Source organism: Diceros bicornis, chromosome 11, assembly GCF_020826845.1.
Source record: "Diceros bicornis minor isolate mBicDic1 chromosome 11, mDicBic1.mat.cur, whole genome shotgun sequence".
In the NCBI taxonomy this organism is placed as follows: Eukaryota; Metazoa; Chordata; class Mammalia; order Perissodactyla; family Rhinocerotidae; genus Diceros; species Diceros bicornis.
Window position 1 is genome coordinate 67,408,714 of NC_080750.1, and position 25,107 is coordinate 67,433,820.

General features: G+C 45.2%; 2 protein-coding genes across 3 annotated transcripts in view; one reads left to right on the forward strand and one right to left on the reverse strand.

Moving 5' to 3' along the window:
• DPYSL2 (dihydropyrimidinase like 2) overlaps window positions 1-16,846 on the reverse strand; it is a 132,168-nt gene extending 115,322 nt beyond the window's left edge. The window contains exon 1 of the mRNA XM_058550476.1: window positions 16,364-16,846. Within this exon, the coding sequence (XP_058406459.1) occupies window positions 16,364-16,717 (354 nt within the window). The 5' untranslated portion in view covers window positions 16,718-16,846. The remainder of the gene's footprint in view (window positions 1-16,363) is intronic.
• A 282-nt stretch (window positions 16,847-17,128) lies between these two features.
• On the forward strand, window positions 17,129-23,888 carry PNMA2 (PNMA family member 2). Of its 2 annotated transcripts, none has more exons than XM_058550478.1 (3): window positions 17,129-17,210; window positions 19,710-19,835; window positions 20,134-23,888. In XM_058550478.1, the coding sequence occupies exon 3, from the start codon at window positions 20,594-20,596 to the stop codon at window positions 21,686-21,688; it is 1,095 nt and encodes a 364-aa protein (XP_058406461.1). In that variant the 5' UTR covers window positions 17,129-17,210; window positions 19,710-19,835; window positions 20,134-20,593; the 3' UTR covers window positions 21,689-23,888. The 2 variants fall into 2 exon arrangements, with proteins under 2 accessions (XP_058406461.1, XP_058406462.1); XM_058550479.1 differs by lacking the exon at window positions 17,129-17,210 and adding an exon at window positions 19,045-19,100.
• Window positions 23,889-25,107: the final 1,219 nt, after the last annotated feature.

Below are 25,107 nucleotides of genomic sequence, written 5' to 3' on the forward strand. Positions count from 1 at the left end.
TGGCCTGTGGTATATATATACAAAAATTCTATTTTGGACATGTCTATTAGATATATAAGTGAAAACGCGGAGTAGGCAAGTGGATAAGTCTGAGTTGGAGACATAGATTTGAACTAAATAGCTTACGTATTTAAAGCCATGGGATTGGATGACTGCATCTAGGCAGACATAGAAGATTTAAGCACTAGTCTGAGTCCTAACGCACTCATTCCAACACTGGTTCTTTTGGGGAAGTCTAGGAGATCAAAATTATTATTATAATAATACTAAGACATAATTTGCCTTTTTCAATTTCATTCTCTCGTGAGTATACAGTAGAGTCTTCCAAAGGCTATATGATGTGTGATAACATCATGGCTCCAACAGCTAATGGAGTATGTTCTTGTGTATCCGTATGTTTTCTAGAATTTTCTAAAGTAGTACGTTTAAGTTATAAATATATGTGTTTTCAGAGATTAATTCTTTTCTCAGGACTTCTACTCTCTTCTTACCAGCTATCATCACTTACACCTGCCATAATCTCTGTAGTCTCATTACCAGTCAATAAACAGTTATTTTGAAATCCCAAAGTTTGCTTGAGCCTCTGTGGAAACATAACTAGAACTAAGTATCCTTTGTTTCTTTGTTTTGCAATAAATTTTTTTTAAATTTTGAAATAGTTTCTAAATTTTTAAATTTTATCTCAGACTGTTATTATTTAGAACAATATTTTATTCTAAAATAAAATCTATTTATAATATTTTTATCATATTTAAGGATGGACGGTTGACTTTAAAAAAGATTATAGGAGTCGATTTCAGGACACATAGCTGTACTGTCCACATTTAAAGATGATGAAGATGAAACTGACATAACAGAAGGTTCTCTGAGTCACTTTTCATGTAAAACATGCTATTTATGTTAACTTGTAATGGGTTTATTATTGTTATTTTCAAATGGATTAGTAAGTATTTTTTTAATTCCCCAGTTTTAATTTCTAAAATGGTAAATAGAGAGAGATATAACCTACAAAAACAAAGGCTCTTTGGGGTCCTCAACAATTTTTAAGAATGTGAAGGCATCCTGAGTCCAAAAAGTTTGAAAACCACTGATCTAGAGGACACAGAAGACCGTGAGTCAGCAAAGAGGACTGAGAGGGAGGCCGGTGATTGGGAGGAAAACAGGGGGGTGCAGCATCAGAGCGGAGAGTGTAGCATTCAGAAGAAGAATGTTTCAAAAGAGGAAGTGTTAAATAAATGGGTTAACATGGCCCCTGTATACCGGCCCCCATGTTGTTTACTTGTTCGCAGTACACTGGGACTGTTGGCGCAAAGCTTGCCAGCACCAAACTCAAATTTTCACACATCCAATTGCTTTAAATATAACCCAAATAAGCATATTTTTAGCCATTTAGAGCCTGTCTGTTTTGCAAATCCTGTAAAGCTGCACCCAACATCTGCTTAGCCATAGATAAAACAGGTCTTACGGCTGTACAAAACCCCAAGCTGCGGCAGCACTTCAGAGCCTTCCGACCCAGAGACGCCCGCTGTGCTGCTGAGCAACATCGCCTGGACACAGAAGCCCCCACCTCCACCCCTCAGATGCCCCTCTCCCCCAGGAGCTCCCCTGCCCCCTTCCCGTTCTGGGTGGTGGCCCCACACTTGTCCCTGGAAGGTCTCCTGCTGTGAGGGACTTCCCATCTCAAGCAACCTGTCACAGGGCTGCCCAAACAAAGCTGGTTGTGTCCTACCGCCTTCTAGTGGTCATGTTTTTCCTTTACCAGCCCCAACATCCTCAAACCCACCACAGTGGGTGTGGTCATAAACTACTGGGTTATAGAGTAAGACAATGACAGGGAAGGATCTACTGAATCCACCATACGGAGGATACTATGACCTTGACAGGTTCCGGTAGAGATAGGAGCCATATTGGAGTGGGTTGTGGAGTGAGCTTCGGTGTCCAAAATATAGAAACAACTCTTACAAACCAAAAAGAAAAAGACAAATATTACCACAGAACAATGGGTACACAGGCAGTTCACAGAAGAAACACTATAAATGACCAGTAACCATAGGAAAAAATGCTCCACCCACCAGCACTCAGACAAAGCCAAGTGAAAATCATGAGACACCGTTTTTTTTCTTTTTGATGAGGAAGATTATCCCTGAGCTAACATCTGTTTCCAATCCTCCTCTTTTGCTGAGGAAGATTGACCCTGGGCTAACATCCGTGCCCATCTTCCTCTACTTTATATGTGGGACGCTGCCACAGCAAGGCTTGATAAGTGGGGAGTAGGTCCATGCCCAGGATCCAAATCTGCGAACTCTGGGCCACCAAAGCAGAGCACGTGAACTTAATCACTATGCCACTGGGCCGGCTCCACAAGAAACTATTTTTAATCTATATGATTGGAAAAAATTTTAAATATGATATCAAGTCTTGGTGAAATCATGGGGAAACAGGTATGCTCCTGTATGGCTTGTGGGAGTATAAAATGGACAGTCCCTTTAACGGTGACTTGACAATATGTATAATAATGTTAAATGTACTTACCCCATGACCCAGAAGTTTCACTATCCAGTGTCTACCATAGAGAAACACTCACACTCCTGCACAAACAAGCAAGCATGTCCAAGATGCTCCCTGAAGTGCTGTTTATTATCAATAAAAACCGGAAACTACAGGAAAATGGCTTAATGCAGCGTGGTATTATTCACACTACAGAACAATGCAGTGATTAAGAACACAGACTTTGGAGCCAAATGCCTGATTTTATATCCTGTCTTCATCACTTACTGAGCACATAACCTTAAGCAAGTTACTTAGTCTCTTTCCGCCTCAGTCTCTTCATTAAAATGGAGACAATAATACTTAGCCCCTAGGATCACCGAAAGACCTCAATAAGTGTCCGCTTGTAAAGCAATTAGAATAGTGCTTGGGACGTGGTCAGCACGCAATAAATATTAACAACTATTGGGGGCCGGCCCCATGGCCTAGTGGTTAAGTTCTGTGCACTCCACTTCAGTGGCCTGGGTTCGGTTCCCGGGTGCAGACCTACACACTCGGCGGCGGCCGTGCTGTGGCAGCAACCCACATACAAAATAGAGGAAGATTGGCACAGATGTTAGCTCAGGGCAAATCTTCCTCAAGCAAAAAAAATAATTAACAACTATTATGAGCATCAGCAGCTAAAAGAATGTAAGTTTGTGTGAACTAACATAATTTATATATACTAACACAGACTCCTGAGACACAGGGAGAGAAAAGGAACAAGCTGCTGATATAGAGCGACATCATTTAGGTAAATGTGCACGTGCACACACACACAAATAACACTACACGTTTTTCCCAAGGACATCTACACATGTAAACACGTGGAAAATGGCCTGGAAGGATCCAGAGGAACGGATGACCCTTGGTTACCTCTGGTCAGCGGAGGGGACCCGGACGGGAAGAGCGGTCAGAGTGGGCGTCAGCTTGTCTCTGGATTGAATCACACATTCCCGTGTGACGGACATCAAGTTTGTTTTTAAAAGCGGTGAATGGGAGATGAAGAAATGGAGGCAGCAAATATAGATGAGACTTGAGAAACGTTTGTTAAGAAGACTAGAAAAATAGTAAGATCTGGAGAGGATTGTGAGGTCAAGAGAGTTTTGCGAGTTTTATTGCCATTGTTGTTTTCTAACGGGGATGTTAATGGACGTCTGCATGCTGACAGAAACGATCCAGTAGATGGTCACAGGGTGGACAGTGCCAGGAGGTGGGAAGTGACAGTGCTCAAGGCATACGTGAGCAGATGGCTACAGACAGAGTAGGGACCTTTCTTCTGCTGTGAGTGGCGGGGAGGGGAAGATGGCACCGGTGATGGAAGATGATAAATTTGGTGGCGAGAAGATAAAAGGGCTCCTCCCCGAAGACTGGCTCCCCCACACCTCCCAGTGAATAAAGCGGAGTCATCCCCCGAGAGAAGGTAGAGAGATGGCGTGTGTAAGATTTGAGTGGAGAGGAGAAGACACAGAGCTTTGCACTGAAAATGACTCAATGTCCATTTGTAGTTTGTGGTCACAAATTAAAAGAAAATAAACTCTTCCCACCTGGGCACTCCCACAGCAATGCTTCCACGCCTCTGCTATCGACCTCACCAAATGGTTCTCTAATTATTTATACACAGTCCATCTCCTACTCACTTACAATATTCACCGCTAAGGCTGCTGAGCCCCTACTCAGGCCAAGCATTTTACATACAATACTCCACTCAGTCCCCACAATAACCCCATGAGGTCAATATTTTGATGCCCACTTTTCAAATGAGGAAGCAGATCTAAAAGAAATAGGGGATTTGCCCAAAGCTACCATGTGGCATAATCAAAAAGCCCTCTATAGCATAGTAAATTCATCCTAATCTTATGCATACTAAATTCTGCAGAGACATTCAAGGAAGCCTCAAGAATTAAGTGTAAAACACAACATTGGACTGGTTTTCTCACAAAAGTACATCTTCTTACCTAATTAAATGGCAGAAGGAAGGAAAAAGAACCAACGGTGATAATGTTAAATGTCAAAGTCCAGAGTCCTACTGGGCCTGAGAGTTTGCACAATGTCTCTGCATTGCTCTATCTGGTTCCAAACTTGGATAATTCCATGCAGGGCTAAATTCCTGAATCCAGCATGATAACTGCAGAGTCCACAGCTAATTAGGATGTGACCGAAAATACCACAGACCAGTTAAAGGTTATTTCAAGAATAACATTACAAAGATGTACTTTCACTGGTGTACCATCGTTAAGCTAAGATAGCTAGATGGTGCAGTGATGCGAGTGTGCACTGTTCCAGGACGAATTCAAGCTCAGGAAGGAAAGCGGATCCTTCCTGGAAATCCTGTTTTTGCTAATTCTGTCATTGAAGTTGGAGGAAATTTAGTGAGCAGAGCTGTAGACGATAGTTTTTTGCAGCTGATTTTTTTCTAGCCATCTTCACTACCAGCTCTGGCATAATTACATGTCCTGTAAGAAATGCAGTTCATTTATGTAAATAAATAACAAGTCCCAGCAGTGTAATGGAGGTTTTGGTTCCATTGCTTTTAGTGATTGTGACTATAACTCTGAACATGCAGCAAGTTTTTAAAAGTCAGATTATGGATTTCCAGACTTTAAAAGGCCAGAAACCCCACATAAAACATCCCAACTAAAACACTACGGAAAATCATACAAATACAAAAGCTCCCAAGACAACAGACACCTAAGGCCAGAATCTTGTAATAATCTTGGATCTACTCTTGCCAGTTAGGATCGTCATATTAATCATGCAATTTTATGCTCTGTATTTTGGATGCTTGGACACCTGGGGCCTTGCTGACCCTGCAGAGAGTGCCCCTCCAGGGCCAGCCAATTCCCAGATTCCCGGGAGTGCACCTTTCACACACAAACCAATCAAGCTAGAGCCCAGACCCCCGTCTACCTCCTTTCTGAAGCTCTGAAACTCAGGGCCACTATCTGCCTGCCCTAATCACCCCAGGGGCCAGGTATCAGACAAGTAGGGACAGCCCCTAGCCCCAGAGCCCACTAAAATTATTCAAACTAACCAATCCTAAGCCTGCTTGCCCTGCCTTGCCTTTTCCTTTCCCAAAACCACAATAATGGCTCTTACCCATGTCTTCCCCTCACTCCTTCTGCCTCCTGACTGACCTGGTGCTGCCCGGTGTAGTCCTGCGTGCACGCTCTGTCTCCTGTTTCTAGGGATCTGTGAGTACAAAAACTCCTTGCTCCGTGACAGTCATTTCCATGTCTGTGTCTTACCATACCTGATTAGACAAATCCCAGGTACACTTGAAAACAATTGCCCACACTGGCCTGGGAGGGGTCCTGTCTCTTTATCCAACAAAGCCCACAACTCCTGGAAGGAGACAGGTCAGACAAGGAGAGGTGAGAGAGGGGCCACCTCAACCAATGCTGGTTTGGTAGCTGACGCTAGGCTGCCTGGGGCAAAGTGTTCACAAACCTAGGTCAAAATAGGAAAAATAAGGATAATACATTTAATTTTTCATAAAGCTCAATTTATGCATATTTTTAAATTCTAGAGTTATTTTCCCTTTAATAGTTTTGGTGCTAAAATGTTCTTCATTTTATGAGATGACACTACATAGTAACGTTGTTTTGTTTTGTTTTGTTTTGTTTTGTTTTGTTTTGTTTTGTTTTTTAGTGTCCTTTAGTGTCCTTATTTTGGCAACCCTTTGGCTTTTCCCCAATTTTATTTTTGAAATTTACCTGGACTGTGAAAGCCATAATCTGCAACCACAGCACCAGAAAAAGGGAATTGGACAAGGAGCTGGTACTTGAATCAATCCTCAAACAATAAGCCTAATAAAGAAGATTCAGCTGGTGCATGGAGTCAGGGAGTGGTGCCAGAGACAGTTCGCACACTCCTCTGCTAAAAACAAGGATTCTGAAGGGATCTCACCTGAATTGAAGGTAAATACAAAGGAAAAAAGATCAAGCTTATGAAAAATTATTACAGAACAAGGGATAGGAGATATTCTCTGGGGGTGGGGGTAAAGTTCAGGAAACTATTTGGCATCTTCAGTGGAGGGTAGGAAGACAGCTCTAAAATAGCAACAGATATAAAACACTAGAGAATATAATCTATCACATCAAACTCTGATTTTAACAGTATATGGAGAAACAGAAAATAGTTGCCAAGAGCCGGCCTGGCACTCACAGCAAGGCCTGATGTTCTCCTGTTGAATGTAAACTTCACAGAGCATCAACATCAGAGACGCCCACTCAGTGACCACAATGGATCAAGACAAAAACTTGACCCCTCAATAATCACGTCTAATAAAATATGGACATTGTCAAAGTCACAAAATACCAAACATCCCCCTACCCCAGCTAACATGAGTGCCTGCTGCGGCTACACCAATTCCAGCTCCAGCCTCAGTCTAACCTGCCCTTCTCTAGATCAGATTTCTGGAAATACCCAGTTAGAGAGTTGCCCCCACTTTATGACCGCACCTGGTCCAGAGGGAATCCTCGCTTCCTTGAGCCCTCCCTAAAATCACCCCACCAAAGCCTAAAGTTCTCTCCAATATCCTCTGATAGAGACGCCCATGGGTCCCTGTGGTCTGTCTTCCCCTCCCTGCAACAAGCTATAAGCCCAACTCGTTCAACTGCATGTGTGCTCCTGGTGGTCACTGGCTGAAGGACACTGAGGGTACACACTAGCAGGAACTGAGTGATGATTTACCACGATAGAGAGTCTCTCTCTCACGCAATAATGAAGGCGTAGAGGCTTCTCATTGGAGTCAGAAATGAAACAGGGGGCCCTCATACTACCACTGTTATCCAACATGGTTCTAGAAGTTCTAGCCAATGTAATCAGACAAAGAAGAGAAAGAGTAAATAAAGGTATTGGAAAAAAGACATAAAAGTAATGTTAGATAATGAAACTGTCCCAAGAGAATCAATTGAAAACTATTAGAACCAAAAGTGAGTTCAATAAGGCAATCAATTATTAATTAATATAAAACTCAAGAGTCACCCAGAATGTAAACCACAAAATACGATAGGGAAATTTCCCATTCACAACAGCAACAAAACATCTAGGAATAAATGTAACAAAAAATTTCAGAGGAACAGAACAAAATACCTGAAAAAGTGGCAAGATATACCATAAACTTAGGTAGAAAAGCTTGCTATCTTAAAATTAAATATTTCTTATAATTCAATATATAAATTTAATATAATTCTGGTAAAAATCATATTAGGTTTCTGTAATTAAATATATCTTTAATGGAAAATACAACTGAATGGTGGAAAAAATTAAGAAAAGTAAAGATATTAAAAAGCTTCAGTAACTAAAGGGATATTGAACCACCACAAAATCAGGAAGGCAGATCAATGAAACAGAGCAGGAAGCCAAAAAACACATCCCGACATACATAAAAAGTTGAGGATATAAAAAGATAAGTGGAGGGGCCGGCCGCGGGCATAGCGGCTAAGTGCATGCGCTCCGCTGCTGGCTGCATGGGTTCAGATCCCTGGCGCACACCAATGCACTGCTTGTCAGGCCATGCTGTGGCGGTGTCCCACATAAAGTGGAGGAAGATGGGCACAGATGTTAGCCCAGGGCCAGTCTTCCCCAGCAAAAAGAGGAGGATTGGCATGGATGTTAGCTCAGGGCTGATCTTCCTCGCAAAAAAAAAAAAAAAAAAAAAGATAAGTGGAAAAACATTAATTATTCAATAAATGCCATTAGGACAACTGGCTACCAATTTGAAAAATTAAATTATACCTTACTTCAAGTTATATGCAAAAATTAATGGCCAGATTTAAATATAAGTAAACACAAAATCCAAAAAGGTTTTAGAAGAAAATATAAGTAAATAATAATCTTGAAAGGCAGAAAACATATCAGAAAAGGTGAATTGACTTAATTATGTAAAATTTAAATTTGGATGTCAAAAAATAAAGACCATAAAAAAAATAGATGCATACTAGGAAAAAAATGTGTAACAAGTGACGTTAAAATGGTACACTTTAATATATAATTTTTACAAATTAATGTTTAAAATATGAATATGTTAACAGGAAAATCAGCAAAAAGCAAGATACTACTTGTCACCCATAAATTTGAGAAATATCTATAGGAACTATAATATTCAGTGATGTTAGGAATGCTGAAAAACAGTATTTCTTATTCATTTTTGGTGGGAGTATGAAGACTGGAAAAAATTACCACAAAATGCTATAGTGGTTACCTCTAGATAATAAGATTATCAGTGACTTCTTTCTTTTTAAAAAAAATTTGTTTATCAGGGTTATCTACAACACACATGGTACTTTTGTCATGTTATTTCTAAAAAATAGAACAAAATAAAAACTGAATTCAATTAATTTCTCAAATTTATTTTTCCTAAATTCAGCTTGTTAGTCACTGCCCTCCTCAACACCATCCCCGCCACTCTCAAATCACTGGTCTGGAAAACAAGTTTTCACCTTCATTAAAAAATACATAAATATAAAAAATACCACATATATGTGTGAACACACACACAAATGAAAGAATTTTCTTTATATGAGCAGGATCATGAGATAGAAAGATCAGACTTATGCAATACACAAAACATTCAAGAATATTGAGCTATTGCGAATGCTATTCTAAATGAATTTCAAAGCTCCCATAAAACAACAGGATTTAGTTACATAAATGTGATTCTAGGAAATGAGGCCCTGGAACTTCCTTGCTAGATTTCAGCTGCAACAGTTTTAAGCACAGCCAGGGATAATATGACACCAAAAGCACAGGTAACAAAAAAGATAGATAAAGATAGATGAAAATAGATAAACTGGACTTCATCAAAATTAAAAACTTTTGTGCATCAAAGGACACTACAAAGAAAATGAAAAGACAACCCACAGAATGGGAGAAAATATTTGCAAATCATATATCTGATAAGGAGCTAGTATCCAGAAGTTACATATAAAGAACTCCTACAACTCAACAAAAAGACAAACAACTCAATTTTTAAAAATTGGCAAACGACTTAAATAGACATTTTTCCAAAGAAGATATACAAATGGCCGATAACTACATGAAAAGATGCTCAACATCATTAGTCATGAGGGAAATGCAAATCAAAACCACAATGAGATACCACTTCACACCCATTAGGATGGCTATAATCAAAAAGAAGGAAAATGACCAGTGTTGTGGAAGATGTGCAGAAATTGGAACCCTTGTACATTGTTGACGGGAATGTAAAACGGTGGTAAAATTGTGGAAAACAGTTTGGCAGTTCCTCAAAAAGCTAAACATAGAATTACCATATGATCTAGCAATTCCAGTCCTAGGTATATACCTAAGAGAACCGAAAACACATGTTTAAACAAAACCTTGTAAAAGAATGTTAATAGCAGTATTACTCATAATAGCCAAAAAGTGGAAACAACCCAAATGTCCCTCAACTGGTGAATGGATAAATAAAATGTGCTATATACAAACAATGGAATGTTGTTCAGTGACAAAAAGGAATGAAGGGCTGACACGCTACAACATGGATGAACCTTGAAGGCATTATGCTGAGTGAAAGAAGCCAGACACAGAAGGCCACACACTGTATGATTCCATTTCTGTGAAATGCCCAGAACAGGCAAATCCACAGAGAGAGAAAGTAGATTAGTGGGTGCCACAGGCTGGGGTGAGGGGGTAATGGAAAGTGAGTGCTTAATGGATGCGGGGTTTCTTTCTGGAGTGATGAAAATGTTCTGGAATTAGACAGTAATGATGGTTGCACAACACGGTGAATGTACTAAAAGCCACTGAATTGCAGATTTTAAAATGAGAATTTTATGTTATGTGAATTTTACCCCAATTAAAAAAAAAGAACAGCCACGGACAGCATAGCCTTCTTTCAGAGCCCAGCCTGATGACAGCCCCAGGTTAGGTGACTGTGTGGCTAGCACAGCTAGTGAATGACAGCACCAGGACTACGAGCCAGGTTTCCTTACTGCCGGTCCAGAGTGCTTTCTGCCAGGGAGCTGCCTTGGAATCAGAGCCCAGCAAGCTGTCCATAACGTCTCAAATACAAACCCAAGCCACCTTCAACACCAAGTGCCTCCCCTTCAAGGCACTGCCTGTGTGCCGCTCTTGGCCTATGCTGCCAGCCTTTGCCATGGCTGCAGCCAACCAAACTCAAGTGTCCATCAGCCCATGGTCCACTCAAGGCCACCTGACAATGCTTTTAGTGACAGCTCCCTCATTATTTGCTTGCAGTTCATAATTTATATCAAGTGGGAAATCACATTGTCATCACATTGCTCTAATCTTGGAAAAGCATGTCACTCATACTGTCAGAGTGGGCCTCTGTTCCAGAGATACTTGAAGACATTTCTCGTGTTTAAAAAAATGGTGGACAGAACATCAGCAGTTTAGGGTACATTGATAAAGAGAGATCAACGGTCCCTTTTACAAATGGCGTCAAAGAGTACATTGCAAAACAGAAAACAGAAAAAGCAGCCACTTAAAACTTTTTTGCAATAGTTAACTCTTTGGAGATAAAATGAGAAAAGAATAATTAATATAGAAAGCAATTCGGTACCTCACAGTGGTTAAGAGGCTCTTTGGCCACACAGACCTGGGTTTAAATTCTGCCTCTGGCTTTTGATTAGCAAGTTGCTTTGCAAGTTTCTTTTACTTGCAGATATTTCTTCTGCAAAATAAGGACAACAGTAGTACCTGCTTAATAGAGTTCTCTTAGCATTAATAATAGCACATATAGAGCACTTAGCACAGGGCCTACCCCATAGAATACATGAAGTTTAATGGGATATGAAACATTTTGCCTGCAAAACTAAATTGTACCTTTATGTTCAATAACTATCTCTGGCAATGGAACTGAGCCACAGCAGAGTGTGCTGCAAGAAATATGGGACTGAGTAGGAAACCTCGGTTCAAATCCTAGTTCATGCACTTACTAAATAGCAAGACCTTGGGAGAGGTCATTAACATCACTAAAGCTCAGTGTCCTTATTTACAGACAGGGAATAACACCTATATCAGAAGGTATGGGGACAAGTTTTAAAATAATATATTCTATACATTCTGAAATATAGAATCTAGAATGTAAACATACATTCAAGAGTTATATAATGCCCCATAAATAACAAGGTTTTACTGGTATAGGACTGCAGTGGGACTGGGCAGTGAGAGGCCTCCATTCTCATCCTGGGACTATCACCTGAGTTCCATGGGATGAAGCACTGTTTTTCAGAGCATCGCTCTCTCCACCTCTAGAATGAGGTGATTAAATAATCATTAGGTCTCTTTCTAGCTCTGACATTCGATGGTAGTATACGTGGGAATCCATGATGAATTCTGACTCTCCCTTCTTTCTCTGACTGGCACCAAAGGACTCATAAGAATACCTGGCTAGTCTTTACCAAGGGTAGGAAAATGCCCAGTGCATTCCTGATTTCCATGACCATGAGTTTGTGAACTATGCAACGTTCAAGAGGTCATGGCCAAATATCACTGGAGGTTCAATGTCAGCAATTCTCCTCCCCACCCCACACAGAGAAAGATGGCAGAGGCGTTTAGCTGGTGGGAGTTTTCTTCTCCTCAGGCCTCAGGCCCCAGGCTGGAGGAGTTTATCTCATTCCAAATATAACCCTTCTTGCTTCTTCCCACGATTAATTCATTGCCGGTCAATTAATTGAGCAACAACTTTTTCAATCATCAATGACATTAAAATTTAACTAATTACAGGAATATCATTCAGCCTTAAAAAAGAAAGAAATCCTGTCACATGTTACAACATGGATGAACCTTGAGGACACTATGCTAAGTGAAATAAGCCAATCACAAAAAGACAAACACCGTATGATTCCACTTATATGAGGTACTAGTAGTCAAACTCATAGAGACAAAAAGTAAAATGGTGGTTGCCAGGGGCTGGGGGGAAGGGGAATGGGGAGTAATTGTTCAATGGGCACAGAGTTTCTGTTTTGCAAGATGAAAAAAGTTCTGCAGACTGGTTGCACAACACTATTGAACTTTACATTTAAAAATGGTCAAGATGGTAAATTTTGTTATGTGTATTTTACCATAATTAAATTTTTTAAATTTAACTAATTATATGATTAGTTCCATAATCATTTGGGAAATCAAGAGCAACCAATAATTATGGATTGTCGCCATTTCCTTCTCCTCCCCAAGCACCTCTCTCCCTTTGAACCCAGACGGGTCTTACGTTTTTTTGGAATTCTGAACACACAAATGTTCATATTTGTGTCTCCTCTTTTGAAACAATGTGGCTTCTTAAAGTATCAAATTAATACCCTTGTTCTAGGCTCCCAGCCAAATCTCTACCACTATCCCGCTAACTACACATTCATTTTGTTGAACAGCCTAGTTTGTTATCAAACAAGTGCCTCTGGGGACAACTTGTATATCAGTCCTTCACATAAGAGATGGATGCCTTCAATCACGGGGATTTCTCTCTAACTAAGATTAACACAAGGAAGAGATTTTGAATGGGAGAGGGAAGGGCAAAGGGGAAGAGAGTGATTTCAGAACTCATTGCTTTCGGAGGAAAGAGGATCTAGAAGGGGCATCAGCATCAGGATGGCATAGGAGTGGCACTGAACAGTAGGAGGGCAGCAGAGTCACTGGGCATCCAGGGCTGGGAGATTATCAACATGGGGAGAGGAGACGGGGACGCAGAATGGAAGGGAATGTCAGAAAGCATTTTACAGACCCAGTGATTCTGTCAAGTTCAGCAGACTGGTGTATAGCTCACTCACTGGCACCTGCCCTGGAGAAGTGGAGAATCACTCCTCTGCCACTCAAGTCCATGGAGGCTTTTGCTGCTGGGAGAAGGGCCTAGGAGCCCCTTGGGAAGGGATGCTCATGCTCCAGTATCCCTGGCTAAACAGCTGGTTCTGGCTAAACTGTGTCTGAGGTGGAATGCAGGGAATTCCTAAGAGGAAAGGAGGAGGCTAAGGGAGCCCTGGGCACTGGCAAGAGAGAATTTGGCCAACAATATTGCCCTTCTGCCCTCTATTCCAAGAGGCTCAGAGTCTTTCACAGGTCATAATCAATTTAACCTCATTGCAGCCCAAGGTAGACTTCCCCAAGGACACAAAGGAAAAGAGAGTAATGAGATAGAAGCTTTCCTCATTCACAATCACACCACTGCCTGTTTCCTTTCACCAAAACCTGACATCCCAGCCAAAGCCACGCCCATTGCTTTCTGGTGCTGACCTGCTCACAACAGAAGCATATTTCACTTAGTTCCTGCAAATGCAGACACTCAACCTCTCCTCACCTCCCACAAGTCATGCAGCACCTGGGCTAAGGAAGTCTGTTCCCTCCTTTCTCAAAGCCTTGCTAGAGGAACAGCAGGTGCCCTAGTGCGACAGGTGGGCAAAGCCACTTCTGACAACACATTAACAAGACCTATAAAGACAGATTCGGGGGAGGAGGGAGGGCATGAGACAGGGGCCCTGGGATCCACTCACTCTAGTTCTCCCCACCTCTCTCTGTGCCAGGGCTTCTGACAGGAACGCACTGAGATGCTGCCAGTCACCCCGCTCATTAGCTGAAAACTAAGTAACGGCTACTCAATTCAGTCAAAATGGTGGGCCCAGCTGTGCTTTTGGAAATCACCATTGATACACACACACACACCTCAAATGCCTTTTCTCTCTCATATAGACATGAAATATTCAAACACTGTGAGCACTGATCCTGGTAAATGTTCTTAGTCATGAATGAAAAAAATCCCATAGGAACAGCCGTTACGTGTTAAGGCAAAATTGAAAATGAAAATCCAGGACTGCAGAAAGACCAAGCCAGGATTACTCTCTGTTACTGATAAGCTGGCAACTGAAGCAAATGTAGGTTTGCGGAGGCTAATTCGGCCCAGGGTTTTGGTTGGGTATTTCCTCTTCAAATCTCCCCCTCCATGCTCCCTAGGTTTACAATTTAGAATTTCTAATAAATCTGGGGCGTGTTCAAACAAGCAGCATCTAAGCTTCTAAATGGACAGGAAAAGAGAGGTGTTATTTAACCCAGTGAAATTTTGCCTTTCAAATTTGAGTTTTAATTCACTGCCATCATTACAGGGGTGGCCGCTCTCAACTTCTGCCCCCTGACCTGCCATTTTTTTAAATGATCTCTTCCTTATCTCAAGGCATTTTTCTCCTCCCTTGAGGACATCTGAATTACCAGCACAACTTATTGAAGATGAGGTTATGTTATTAGAAACTTTTACTTAAATTGTCTGATCACTTGGAACAAAGCGAGGTTTTTAGACTTCGGTTCTTCTGGCTGCTTCATAGTGACACATGCACATCAGATACCCTCCTATATGAATAAACCAGAGGACAGGGCTCGGGGAGGAGGAATCAATTAAGTGATGTGTTGTCCCACCTTTTGAAAATGACAGCAAATGTCTTATCTTTCCTAGCATTGGTCCTTTAAGAGTCAAAAGCTCCAAAACTCTATGCCATATCAGGAAACAGTAACATGCTCAGGCCATTATCAGCAACTCATAATTGTTCTCACTGTAAGCACACAACCTGAATGCCAAATAAATGCTGTGGAATCACTCGGTGAATATGTATAGACCACTCCCAACTAGTCTGGAAGCCTCTTAAGAAGAAAGCACCTTGAACTTTTAATAGCTAACCATCCCCCTGCCCCACAAGGGAAGGCACACAATAGGTCTCCAATAAATAATCAATCATTGACTGATTTCTCATCTTCTCCAATGGGCATGGGAGAGAAACAGCAAACAAGTGTTAAAACATTCCACACTGTAACTGATCAGTAGAGAAAATAAGGCTGTGAAAAAAATTGCACAAGTATGAAGGTCACCCTGATAAAAAAAAACGTGGTGCAAGAAGACTACTGCACTTAAAATGCACACTATACATATTTGCGAGAGATGACAACACTTTCTAAAATCAAGGTTTACCAAATCGGTCTTCTTTGTTCCCCCATTGACACAGTGTAGGGATCTAATCCATCTCTGACAATCTATTCAAAATGTGAGGGGTTTTCCCCTTTTCTTTTCTTTTTACCCTTTGAACATAATCCACTCAGTCCCCATCCCCAACGTGCTTCCCCAGCAGCGGCGGGGGGACCGCTCTGGGAAGCCCTTGCTAGGGTACTCAGCGAACTTTGTTCTCCACATGGCTATTGAGGAGCGTCTCGGTTTCCTCGCGTGACTCCACCGCCTCCCTCGTTCTTCTCACACTGCGAACAGGAGTCAAGGGTGGTGCGATTCTGCGAGGCGGTCCGGGGAGGCGCTGGCCATGGTGCTGGCCTCTGAGCTCGGGACGCGAGCGCGGAGGGCGCGGGAGGAGGTGCGGTGGGTGAACGCGCAGGGCGCGGTGGGGAGCGGCCATCGAAGCCCCCGCCCCTCCCGACCCCCGGGGAGCCCGCGGGCCTGCACGCGAACTCTCCGCCGCTCGCTCCGAGCTGCATCAAAAAAGGGTGGGGCATCCAGCCACAGCTGCAATCGGAAGCCGCCCGGCCGGATTTAAGAATGGACGGCGGCCCATCCCCCCCGACCATGCGACCCCCTAGCCGGGGATCGGCCCATCCTTTACCCCCACGCGCTACTGCCCAGGCCCGGGGAGGCGCCGGCAGCCTTTGTGGGCGCACAGCCGCCCACCGCCGAGCCCGAGCCTCTCCGCACCCTGCACGGAGAAGGGGCGGGTAGGGTGGGGTGCGTGTGCAGATGCGGGGAGGCAATGTTCGAGGAGGGGCAGGACGGTGGGCACGCTGAGATCCTCGTTCTTCACCGAGCTGGAAGGAGGCGAGGGAGGGGCGACCCCCGCGCCCGGTCCTCCGTTTCAAACACCCCTCCCCCCATACCAACCTGGTCGTTGATGTTCTGCAGGGCTTCCTTGCCCGAGGCCCGCCGGATCTCCACCTTCCGGCTCGATTCAACAGATGGCTCCCCGCCGGCGCGCCGGCCCTGCCGGGAGTACGGAGGCTGCGGGTCCGGGCCCAGGTGGGCGACGTCCCGCTGCTGAGCCACCACCTGCCCCGAGCCCCGGCCCACCGACAGCGAGTCGAAGTCGATGGTCTTGTTCTCCGAGGACCCTTCCACGGGGCAGAACATGCCACAGAATTTCTGCCGGGGCTTGGGGCTGCCTGAGCCCAGGTTTTTAAAAAAGGCAGGGACCTCTTCGTCCTCCGCCGCCTTCCCGGATTGCTTCCTCTCGGCCATGGCGCGGGGGCTCGAGGAGGGTCCTCTCTGTCGGTCCGTCCGTCTGCTGGTCCCTAAGTCTGCCTCTCCCTGTGCACAAACCCCCTGGCTGCTGCCGCGGCTACCGCTCTGCGCCTACCGCAAGGTGTACAGAAAGGAAGGAGGGCTGGCGAACGGGCGGCCCACCGCTCCCGGTCCCTCCCCCTGACCCCGCTTTCTCCCCTCCCTGCCCACGCCTCCCCCCGCCGCGCGAGCTCCGGCGAGCGGCAAAGTTGGGTCTGGGCGGGTGGCCGCTGCGGCAGCGGGAGCGGAGAGGCTGCCAGTTCCCGGCAGCGGCGGGAGGAGGGAGGCGCGGGCGGGGCGGGGGCGGGGCGCGGCGCCGGGAGAGGAGCCGAGCGCAGCGGAGGGAGGGAGCGCCGCGCCGCTGGGAGCCCCGCGCTCCGGAAGTGAAGTGGCCAGACCACCGGCTAATGGATGCGGAGCGGAGGGCCCGCCGACCGCTCCCGGCTCCACCGTAAGTATGGAGCAGGGCACGCGGCGGCGAAGACCTGAGGGCGCAGCCCCTGGCTCCCGCGCCCCTCTTCCCCGCCTGCCCGGCCCAGGCGTCTCTCCCCACCACATTGCGGAGATGGGCCAAGGGCTGTGGCCCACCGTGGGGAGGGTTTCATCACCCAGGATGTGAGCTGATGGATGGGGAAAGAGGGACAAACTGACAGGCGTCAGGATACCCGGGGGGAGGGGAAGGGGCGGCACTGAGGATGGGGAAGGGATGGCGCAGGCGGCGCAGAAAGGTAGGGGCCATACGAGGCGCTGGACACCAAAGCCTTAGTTTACACACGGCCCTTGGTGGGCTGCTGGGAGCAGAGATTGAAACGAGAAGGTTCTCACTTTGTGCATCCACGGTGGTGGGAGAGGCACAGCATGGCGGGGAGAAATGCAGAGGGGCGTAGCAAACGGTGGGGAGCGGATAGAGAGAGACATAGGTCTACGGTCCGTGAGAGTGTAGCAGAGTCCAGTCCAGCACGGCAACTTATGTATTGCCCCAGGCGCCATGCACCAGTAACTGCGCCACTGCGCCAAGTAGAGCACAGGAGAAGGTCTTCATTTGGTATCTCCCGCCCCCGCCCAAAGTGGGGGAAAGCCGCAGATTAAAGCCCACTCCCCAAATCTCCAGTCCTTCTCCGGCGCCCCGGGCGCCCCGCCTCGTCCCCACCCCGCCCTGCTGCGCACTGCGCCAGAGCCGCGGGGTTTCCCAGGTGGCCAGACGCCGCGTGCCTGAGGCGTAAGTGCGTGCGCGTCCAGTGGCGGGTAGGAGATGGGGTGCTGGCTGTGATTGAGTGTCTTGGATTGTGTGAGGCCAACCTGGGGAAAGGTGTGTGGGGACTTGGTGTGTATGTACGGATAGACTAGCCACAGCCACAGGGCATCCAGGGGGGTATTTTGATTTGTGCCAGTAACACGGTCTCTGAGGGTCCTTCACGGCTTACTCCCGTCCCCACGTCCTTTCCGTGTATCAGTCTCTACCTCTGGTCGATTACAGCCCCGCCCCTCTTTCCACAGTGTCAAAATCCTGCAAAAATGATGCCCATCCTTTGGCGGCTCGAGAGAGAGGTCTGGGCATGCTCAGTAACCAGGGTGGGTTTGGGCTAAGAGGCTGTTTACCGCAGGACCGTAGCGAGGGGCAGTGTGACCAAGTATTCGGTCCCGTTGTCAGCCCTTGCCCCTAGAAGCATTAAATGCGGATACCCACCCCCTAGTTGTGAGGGATAGTTTGGTGAATGGAGTTAAATTTAGAGGACCACCACTCACAGTTTGGTGAGGAGCCCACCATGCTAGGTGGGCAGGAGTCCCCGGATGAGAAGGGGAGAAGGGGGAAGGAGAGGAATGTGCGTGTGGAGGGGCTGAGAGAACCAGGGGCAGGCTTTCGGACTTAGCACCAGATGTGCTTAGCATTTGAATAAAGTGCTTCTACGTGAATTACATCATTTCCTCCTCAAAGCAGCCCAGGGAGAAGAGTGCTTTCCTTCCAGGGCAGGAAGCTGAGGTGTAGAGCTATTGAGGAGCTTTGCCCAAGGTCACTATCTAGTTAAATGGCGCAACAATTACAGTGAAGTCTTCCACCTGAAAGTCTGGTTTCTTTTCCAACTTATCCTGTCTTTATGTGAGAAAATACAAGATTTTCACATTTTTTCCATATCCAAATATTTCCATACGGGTCATCCCGTATCTAAGAAGAGGAAAGTGAGGTACGGAAGAGTCATCGAGCTCAGATCCCTGGGCCTGCTGGGGAGGGCGTGACCCACCATTTTGCCCTCTGGCCCTCTGGCATGCGCCGCCTTCAGCACCTTCCGGGAAGACTCGGGAAATGTGCCTGCAGCAGGAGCAGCTGCCGCCATAACTGCAGGTTGGCATCTGTGGCATATGGACCCCATTAGGACTGATGGAGATTTTCAGGCCTGGGGAAGAACGGTGGTGGTTCCTAACACACACTCCACACCAGTAACTGGGACACGTTAGGAGCTCTTCCCTTTTCACAATACCCAGTCTCCACCCCCTCGCCACAGATGTGCTTCCTCTCTTTTCCTTTTTCCTCAAATGACCCGTTCAAGTTCAAATGCTATGAAGAAAGTGTCGTGTTAATAACTTACCATTCATAGCAAAAGAAACATCTTAATTTTGCTTTTGCAAAGCCTGACCAGACATAGCAAAAGAGAATTAATTCATAATTCTGAGTTTATTTGGCCCTGAGGTTTTTTAAATTGTTATACTTCTATTAGGTTGTAATACCTATATTATTATGTCATATTAAAGTATATTTTATAAATTATATTATTATGCCTATATTAAATTGTTTTTAAATATTTGAATGATTTCTAAAAGAAATGAAGCAACTCAATTTAGTAGATTTAATTAAGTTTTGAAGGATTGCCATATTTTTGAATAAGTGCATTAACAGTCTTCATCACTGGATATTATCAAGCCATAAAAATACACTATTATTTATGTATAACAGGGCAACTTGGCTTGGCTGGAGCTAAGATCCAGACACGCTGTTGTGTGGACTTGGGTGACATCTTCCTGTGCTAGAAGCTGAATAAGCTCCTTGACTCTCATGGAACATTCTGGAACGCATAAACAGGTATCTCACCACATTTCCTGATTTCATTATTCATGTGGGAAAAATCTTGAGTCCTGTCCACAACTGGGGCTCAGATATTAATCAGCACTTCTGATGAGCGTGCGGTGGGGAAGCTAGGTTGCAGGAGGGTCCCCAAGAGAAAAAAAAAATGTCACTGTAGGCAAAGAAGAGATCTGACAGAGTGGGATAGACACAAGTACAATGTCTCCCCGGGTCTCCCTCCACCTCCATCCCTAACTGGAGTACAGATGCTCCCTGGGAAGGAGAGGGCTGGTAAAACTGACCGTTCTCTCATTAGGAGTCCAAGCCACTCTGCAGTGAGACGTCTCTCCAGGACTCCTCGGGGCCAGAGGAGGTATTTCCCTGTTGACTAGAGAGGTGAAGCAGCAGAGACGGGGAAAGTGGTGAAAACAGCTCTCGAAGGTGCAGCGGACCGTCAGCAGGGGGTCAGCACCACCACGTGGCTGCTAGCATTGGCGAGAGAAACAGCAGCCACCAGACTCCAGAGCCACTGAGACACTGCCACCCACCGCAGGTCTAGAGACAACGGGAGGTGCTGAGCTCTTGCCACTGGGCAGTGAAGGTTATTGGTCCAGAAGACTGAGGCTGCTCTTGGAGTGACCTGACCCAGGTTCCATTCCCTGGTGGGTTATAAGTTTGGAAGCTCCTCCAGGATAGTCTCAGTCCTGAGGCAGTGCCCATCTGCACCACAAACTAATTGGTACCCCTAGGGTCAGAGCGAGTAAATATTTGGGACGATGGCACTGGCACTGCTGGAGGACTGGTGCAGGATAATGAGTGTGGATGATCAGAAATCGCTGATGGTTATGGGGATACCAGTGGACTGTAATGAGGCTGAGATTCAGGAGGTTCTCCAGGAGACTTTGAAGTCTCTGGGCAGGTATAGACTGCTTGGCAAAATATTCAGGAAGCAGGAGAATGCCAATGCTGTGCTATTAGAGCTCATGGAGGATATTGATGTCTCAGTGGTCCCCAGCGAGGTTCAGGGAAGGGGGGGCATCTGGAAAGTGATCTTTAAGACCCCCAACCAGGACACTGAATTTCTTGAAAGACTGAACCTCTTTCTAGAAAAAGAGAGACAAACAGTCTCTGGTATGTTCCGGGCCCTTGGCCATGAGGGAGTGTCTCCAGCCACAGTTCCCTGCATATCACCGGAGTTATTGGCCCATTTGTTGGGACAGGCAATAGCACATGCCCCTCGGCATCTGCTCCCCATGAGATACCGGAAACTGAGGGTGTTCTCAGGGAGCGCTGTGCCCACCCCGGAGGAAGAGCCCTTTGAAATCTGGTTGGAACAGGCCACTGAGATAGTCAAAGAGTGGCCGGTAGCAGAGGCAGAAAAGAAAAGGTGGTTGATGGAAAGCCTGCGTGGCCCTGCCCTGGACCTCATGCATATAGTGCAGGCAGACAATCCGTCCATCAGTGTGGAGGAGTGTTTGGAGGCATTTAAGCAAGTGTTCGGAAGCCTAGAGAGCCGCAGGACCTCTCAGGTGAAATATCTGAAGACCTATCAGGAGGAAGGCGAGAAAGTCTCAGCCTATGTGTTACGGTTAGAAACCCTGCTCCGGAGAGCTGTGGAGAAGCGGGCCATCCCTAGGAATATCGCAGATCAGGTCCGCCTGGAGCAGGTCATGGCTGGGGCGAGCCTTAGTGAAATCCTTTGGTGCAGGCTCAGGGAGCGGAAAGACCAGAGGCAGCCTCCCAGCTTCCTTGAGTTAATGAAGGTAATCCGGGAAGAAGAGGAGGAAGAGGCCTCTTTTGAAAATGAGAATGTTGAAGAGCCAGATGAGGGGGACGGCTATGGCCACTGGGACAATGAGGCAGATGACTAAAAACCAACTCAGAGGGAGACCCACAGCCTGTGGGCCTGGGGCCATTCCCTGTACCAGGCTAAGACCTTGTCAGTATTTTTTTCTTTAATGTACGCAATTGAAATCAAGGCATTCAAGCCAGGTCTTGATTCTTCTTTCTAAAAAAAAAAATCTGAGAGTTTGTTGGACCCTACATAGATTATTAATAAACAAAAGATTAAATTCCAAATAGTAGACAGTAAGCCTGAAGGAATCTGAAGCACTTCAGGTTTCCTTTAAATACCCCCAAATAGACCCAAGTTTACCCACACCATGCTAAGATGGTAAGAAAGAAATGATGTGAGAAAAAAATATCTTTAAAATCTATTTAAAAATCTAAGCTCTTTGACTCCTTGGGTGTTTTCCGTTCTCAAATCGGCAGATTCCCTCTGAGTTCCCAGCAGCGTGAGGCGCTGTGCAAGGAGGTCACAGTCATAAACCGAGCATGGGCCGTGCTCTCGGAGCTTACGGTCTCATTGAGGACATGGCCTCGACATGTGAAAAGCTAGATATGTAACCTCGTGTGAATAAGTTCATGATGCCAATAGAAGCCAATGAAAGTGTTGTTGCCAATGAGTACAACCATCTCCGCCTTTAGGTCTCTTTCTTTCCTGACTTGGAAAGCACTCCTCCTGCTTCTCCGCTAGGTGTCAGATAGACAGTTCCAGGCACTGTGTTAGGCCCTGAAGACTCAGGTGACTCAGCCTAATCCTTGCTTTCAAGAGGTCCACAGTGAGAGAGGCAGCCTCCGAGAAAGGGAGACGTTAGAAGAGATCATGCTGGAGAGTGGGGACATGCGGGCCGTGTTTGGATTTAATGAGCAGGCCAGTCTGGTTAGAGGGGAAGATGTTGAGTGGCGACAAAGGGCAAAGAGGAGAGGAAGGGAACTCCCATTTACTGAGGGCCTGCTATGTGCCAGGTGCTTTACACATATCCCATGTGATGTGTCCAGCAGCCCCAGTATGAGGTGATTTGCTCTTTTTGAAAGAGAAAGAAACTGAAGCTCAGATGGGTTAAGTGGCCTCCTCAGCATCAAAGTTCTGACAAGCGACAGAGCCGAGACAGAAGTCTGGAACTCTCTGATTTTTGTTAATTTTCTCTTCACTGTGACTATGGTTTTCTACAGTGATTTTTCACCCGTTCCATCTTTAAAACATGTTTTAAACTCTTTAAATCTCTAATAAATAACAGGTAGATTCAAGTTTGTTGATATTCAAATTTTAACACATCAGCATTCACCAGCAGGCTCACTTTCATTTCCAGATTGACTCATTTTGTGCAGACGTTTGAGAAAATGTTCCCTTGCGATATCTGAGTGCATATCAGAACTTCTTTTAATCATTCATAGAATAAGGAAGAGATAGCACCTCATAGATGTTTAAATCAGACCCATGCGTATCCTGTGATGTGAAGTGTGCTGGCAGAGCATAAATGAGCACCATTCAGTTACATGCTAGGCCAGGCTCCCACACGGTGACGTAGAGCATCATGGGAGCTTTGTGTATCCAGTAAACAAGTTGCTTAACTTCTCTAAACATCAGCTTCTTCATCAGAAAAAGGGGAAAATAATAGAATAGGGTTGTTGTTAGGATCAAATGCCATAGTGCCTTTTAAGCACTTAGCATGAAGTCTGGAACATAGAAAGCCCTCAAACCTTGAGACTCATTATGATTTTCATAATGCTTATTGTCTGCTCACTGCATGCTCTCTTATTGGTCTAACAGTTGTGCAATAGCAAGTAAATATGTAACCTGTCAGTCAAGTTGTGGCAACATCACATTAGAAACCATTTTAGCTCTTATGGAAGTTTGAGTGCTTGTGTCTGTTATCTTTGTGATAAGAGTCCCAGTAGTTGTTGACTGTTGTTAGGGATTTGACTTTGAAACAATAAATTATTCTTTCTGATCGTGGATAATTTTAACTGAAGAATATCCTGAGAGTGTAAGAAAAGTATTTTTTTTAAAAAGGTACCATTTGTAATCATTTATCTAAGTTATATTTTTCAGTACTGTTCAACCAAAGTGATACAATTGTCATCCAATATACCCTGATTTCATGTGTTTTTGTATTCATGAAAATGGCCTCATTGTTGTCGTTTGTTGACAGTAGACAAATTAAAATGTTATAAACGTGATGTTATAAAATAAATATATGCTAATAAATTTCTGAGTTTTTTCTGTTTCATGTATTGTGGTTCTGTATAAAGTATTGCTTGAAGAACAAGTTTCATTACTAAAAAAATTTTGAGAGCTAAGGTTAGAAAATCAAGCTAAAGCCAAAAGGTCTTGAACTCTTCTAGAGAAAACCTCAGAGCAAATGCTGGAAGAGAATCCTGAGTCTTTGTCTCTGGGGAGGAGAGGGAGCTCAGTCCACCCATCATTGGTTTCCCTTTTAAAATATAAGAAATGACAGATGGAGGCCCGAACCCTCAGAGACCTCCAACTCATTTTCTTAGGCAAGGAACTGTACAGACAATTTCACCAGCCTCTATTCTGCCAAGGGTGAAATGACCAAAAGGTGAAATATTGCATTTTTTGGATAAAGTCATTTCTTACTATATTGATGTGTAGGGGAAAAAAATTCCTCTTGCCTTTGGCCCTCTTGAAATTGCTTCTCTTTTCTACAGTGCAATGGGGGAGCATTCCTTATTGGGCTGTACACTGTGCAGGTCGACCCATTACAAGATGAATGTCCTGAGGGATGCCCGACACCCCCTCCCAATTACTTGAGCAAAAACCTCCCAGGAGCTGGTCTCACCTTGTACTTAATATGTCTCCAGTCCTGACCCTCAGAGACTGAGGCCTCCAAGATTACATCGCCCACTGCTGAAGATAACTTTTCACCAGGAGCCATCAGTCTCTTCAGGCCTTAGGTGTCACCTGTCATCTCCTCCTGTTCCAGCCAGTCCTGCCAAGCCTCGCATCCTGTTGTCTTCACTCTGCTACCTAAATGCAGGACTTTGTGATAGTCAGTTCTCATCTTTACTCTCATGTTCATGCTACACTGTGCTTCCTCCCCAGTGCTGGTCTTTAAGACCCTCCAGCATGCCTACTGGATAGTCCATGATGTCTTGAACAAACTAGCCTGTATCATCAGAGTCCTTCAGAATACCCTGTCACCGTGTTCCTTAACTGAGCTCTGATCCTCCTGGTCGTCTGTTGAGTGGAAGCTGCGCAGTCTCCCCCGACCTCAGGAGAGATTGGAGAGTGGTGGTAGCACTTCTTTTGGCTCACCATCATCACTTCCCCACTGGCAAACACATTTGCTCCTTCCTGGAAGGTGCTTACCCACTCTGCCCCACTTCCCACTGTGGATTGGTCCTGACAAGCCTGGACAGAGCATGGGCAAAGAAGCTAATGTGGAGAGGGGCCTATTTAGGACTGAGTCTGGCTGGGTGTTAG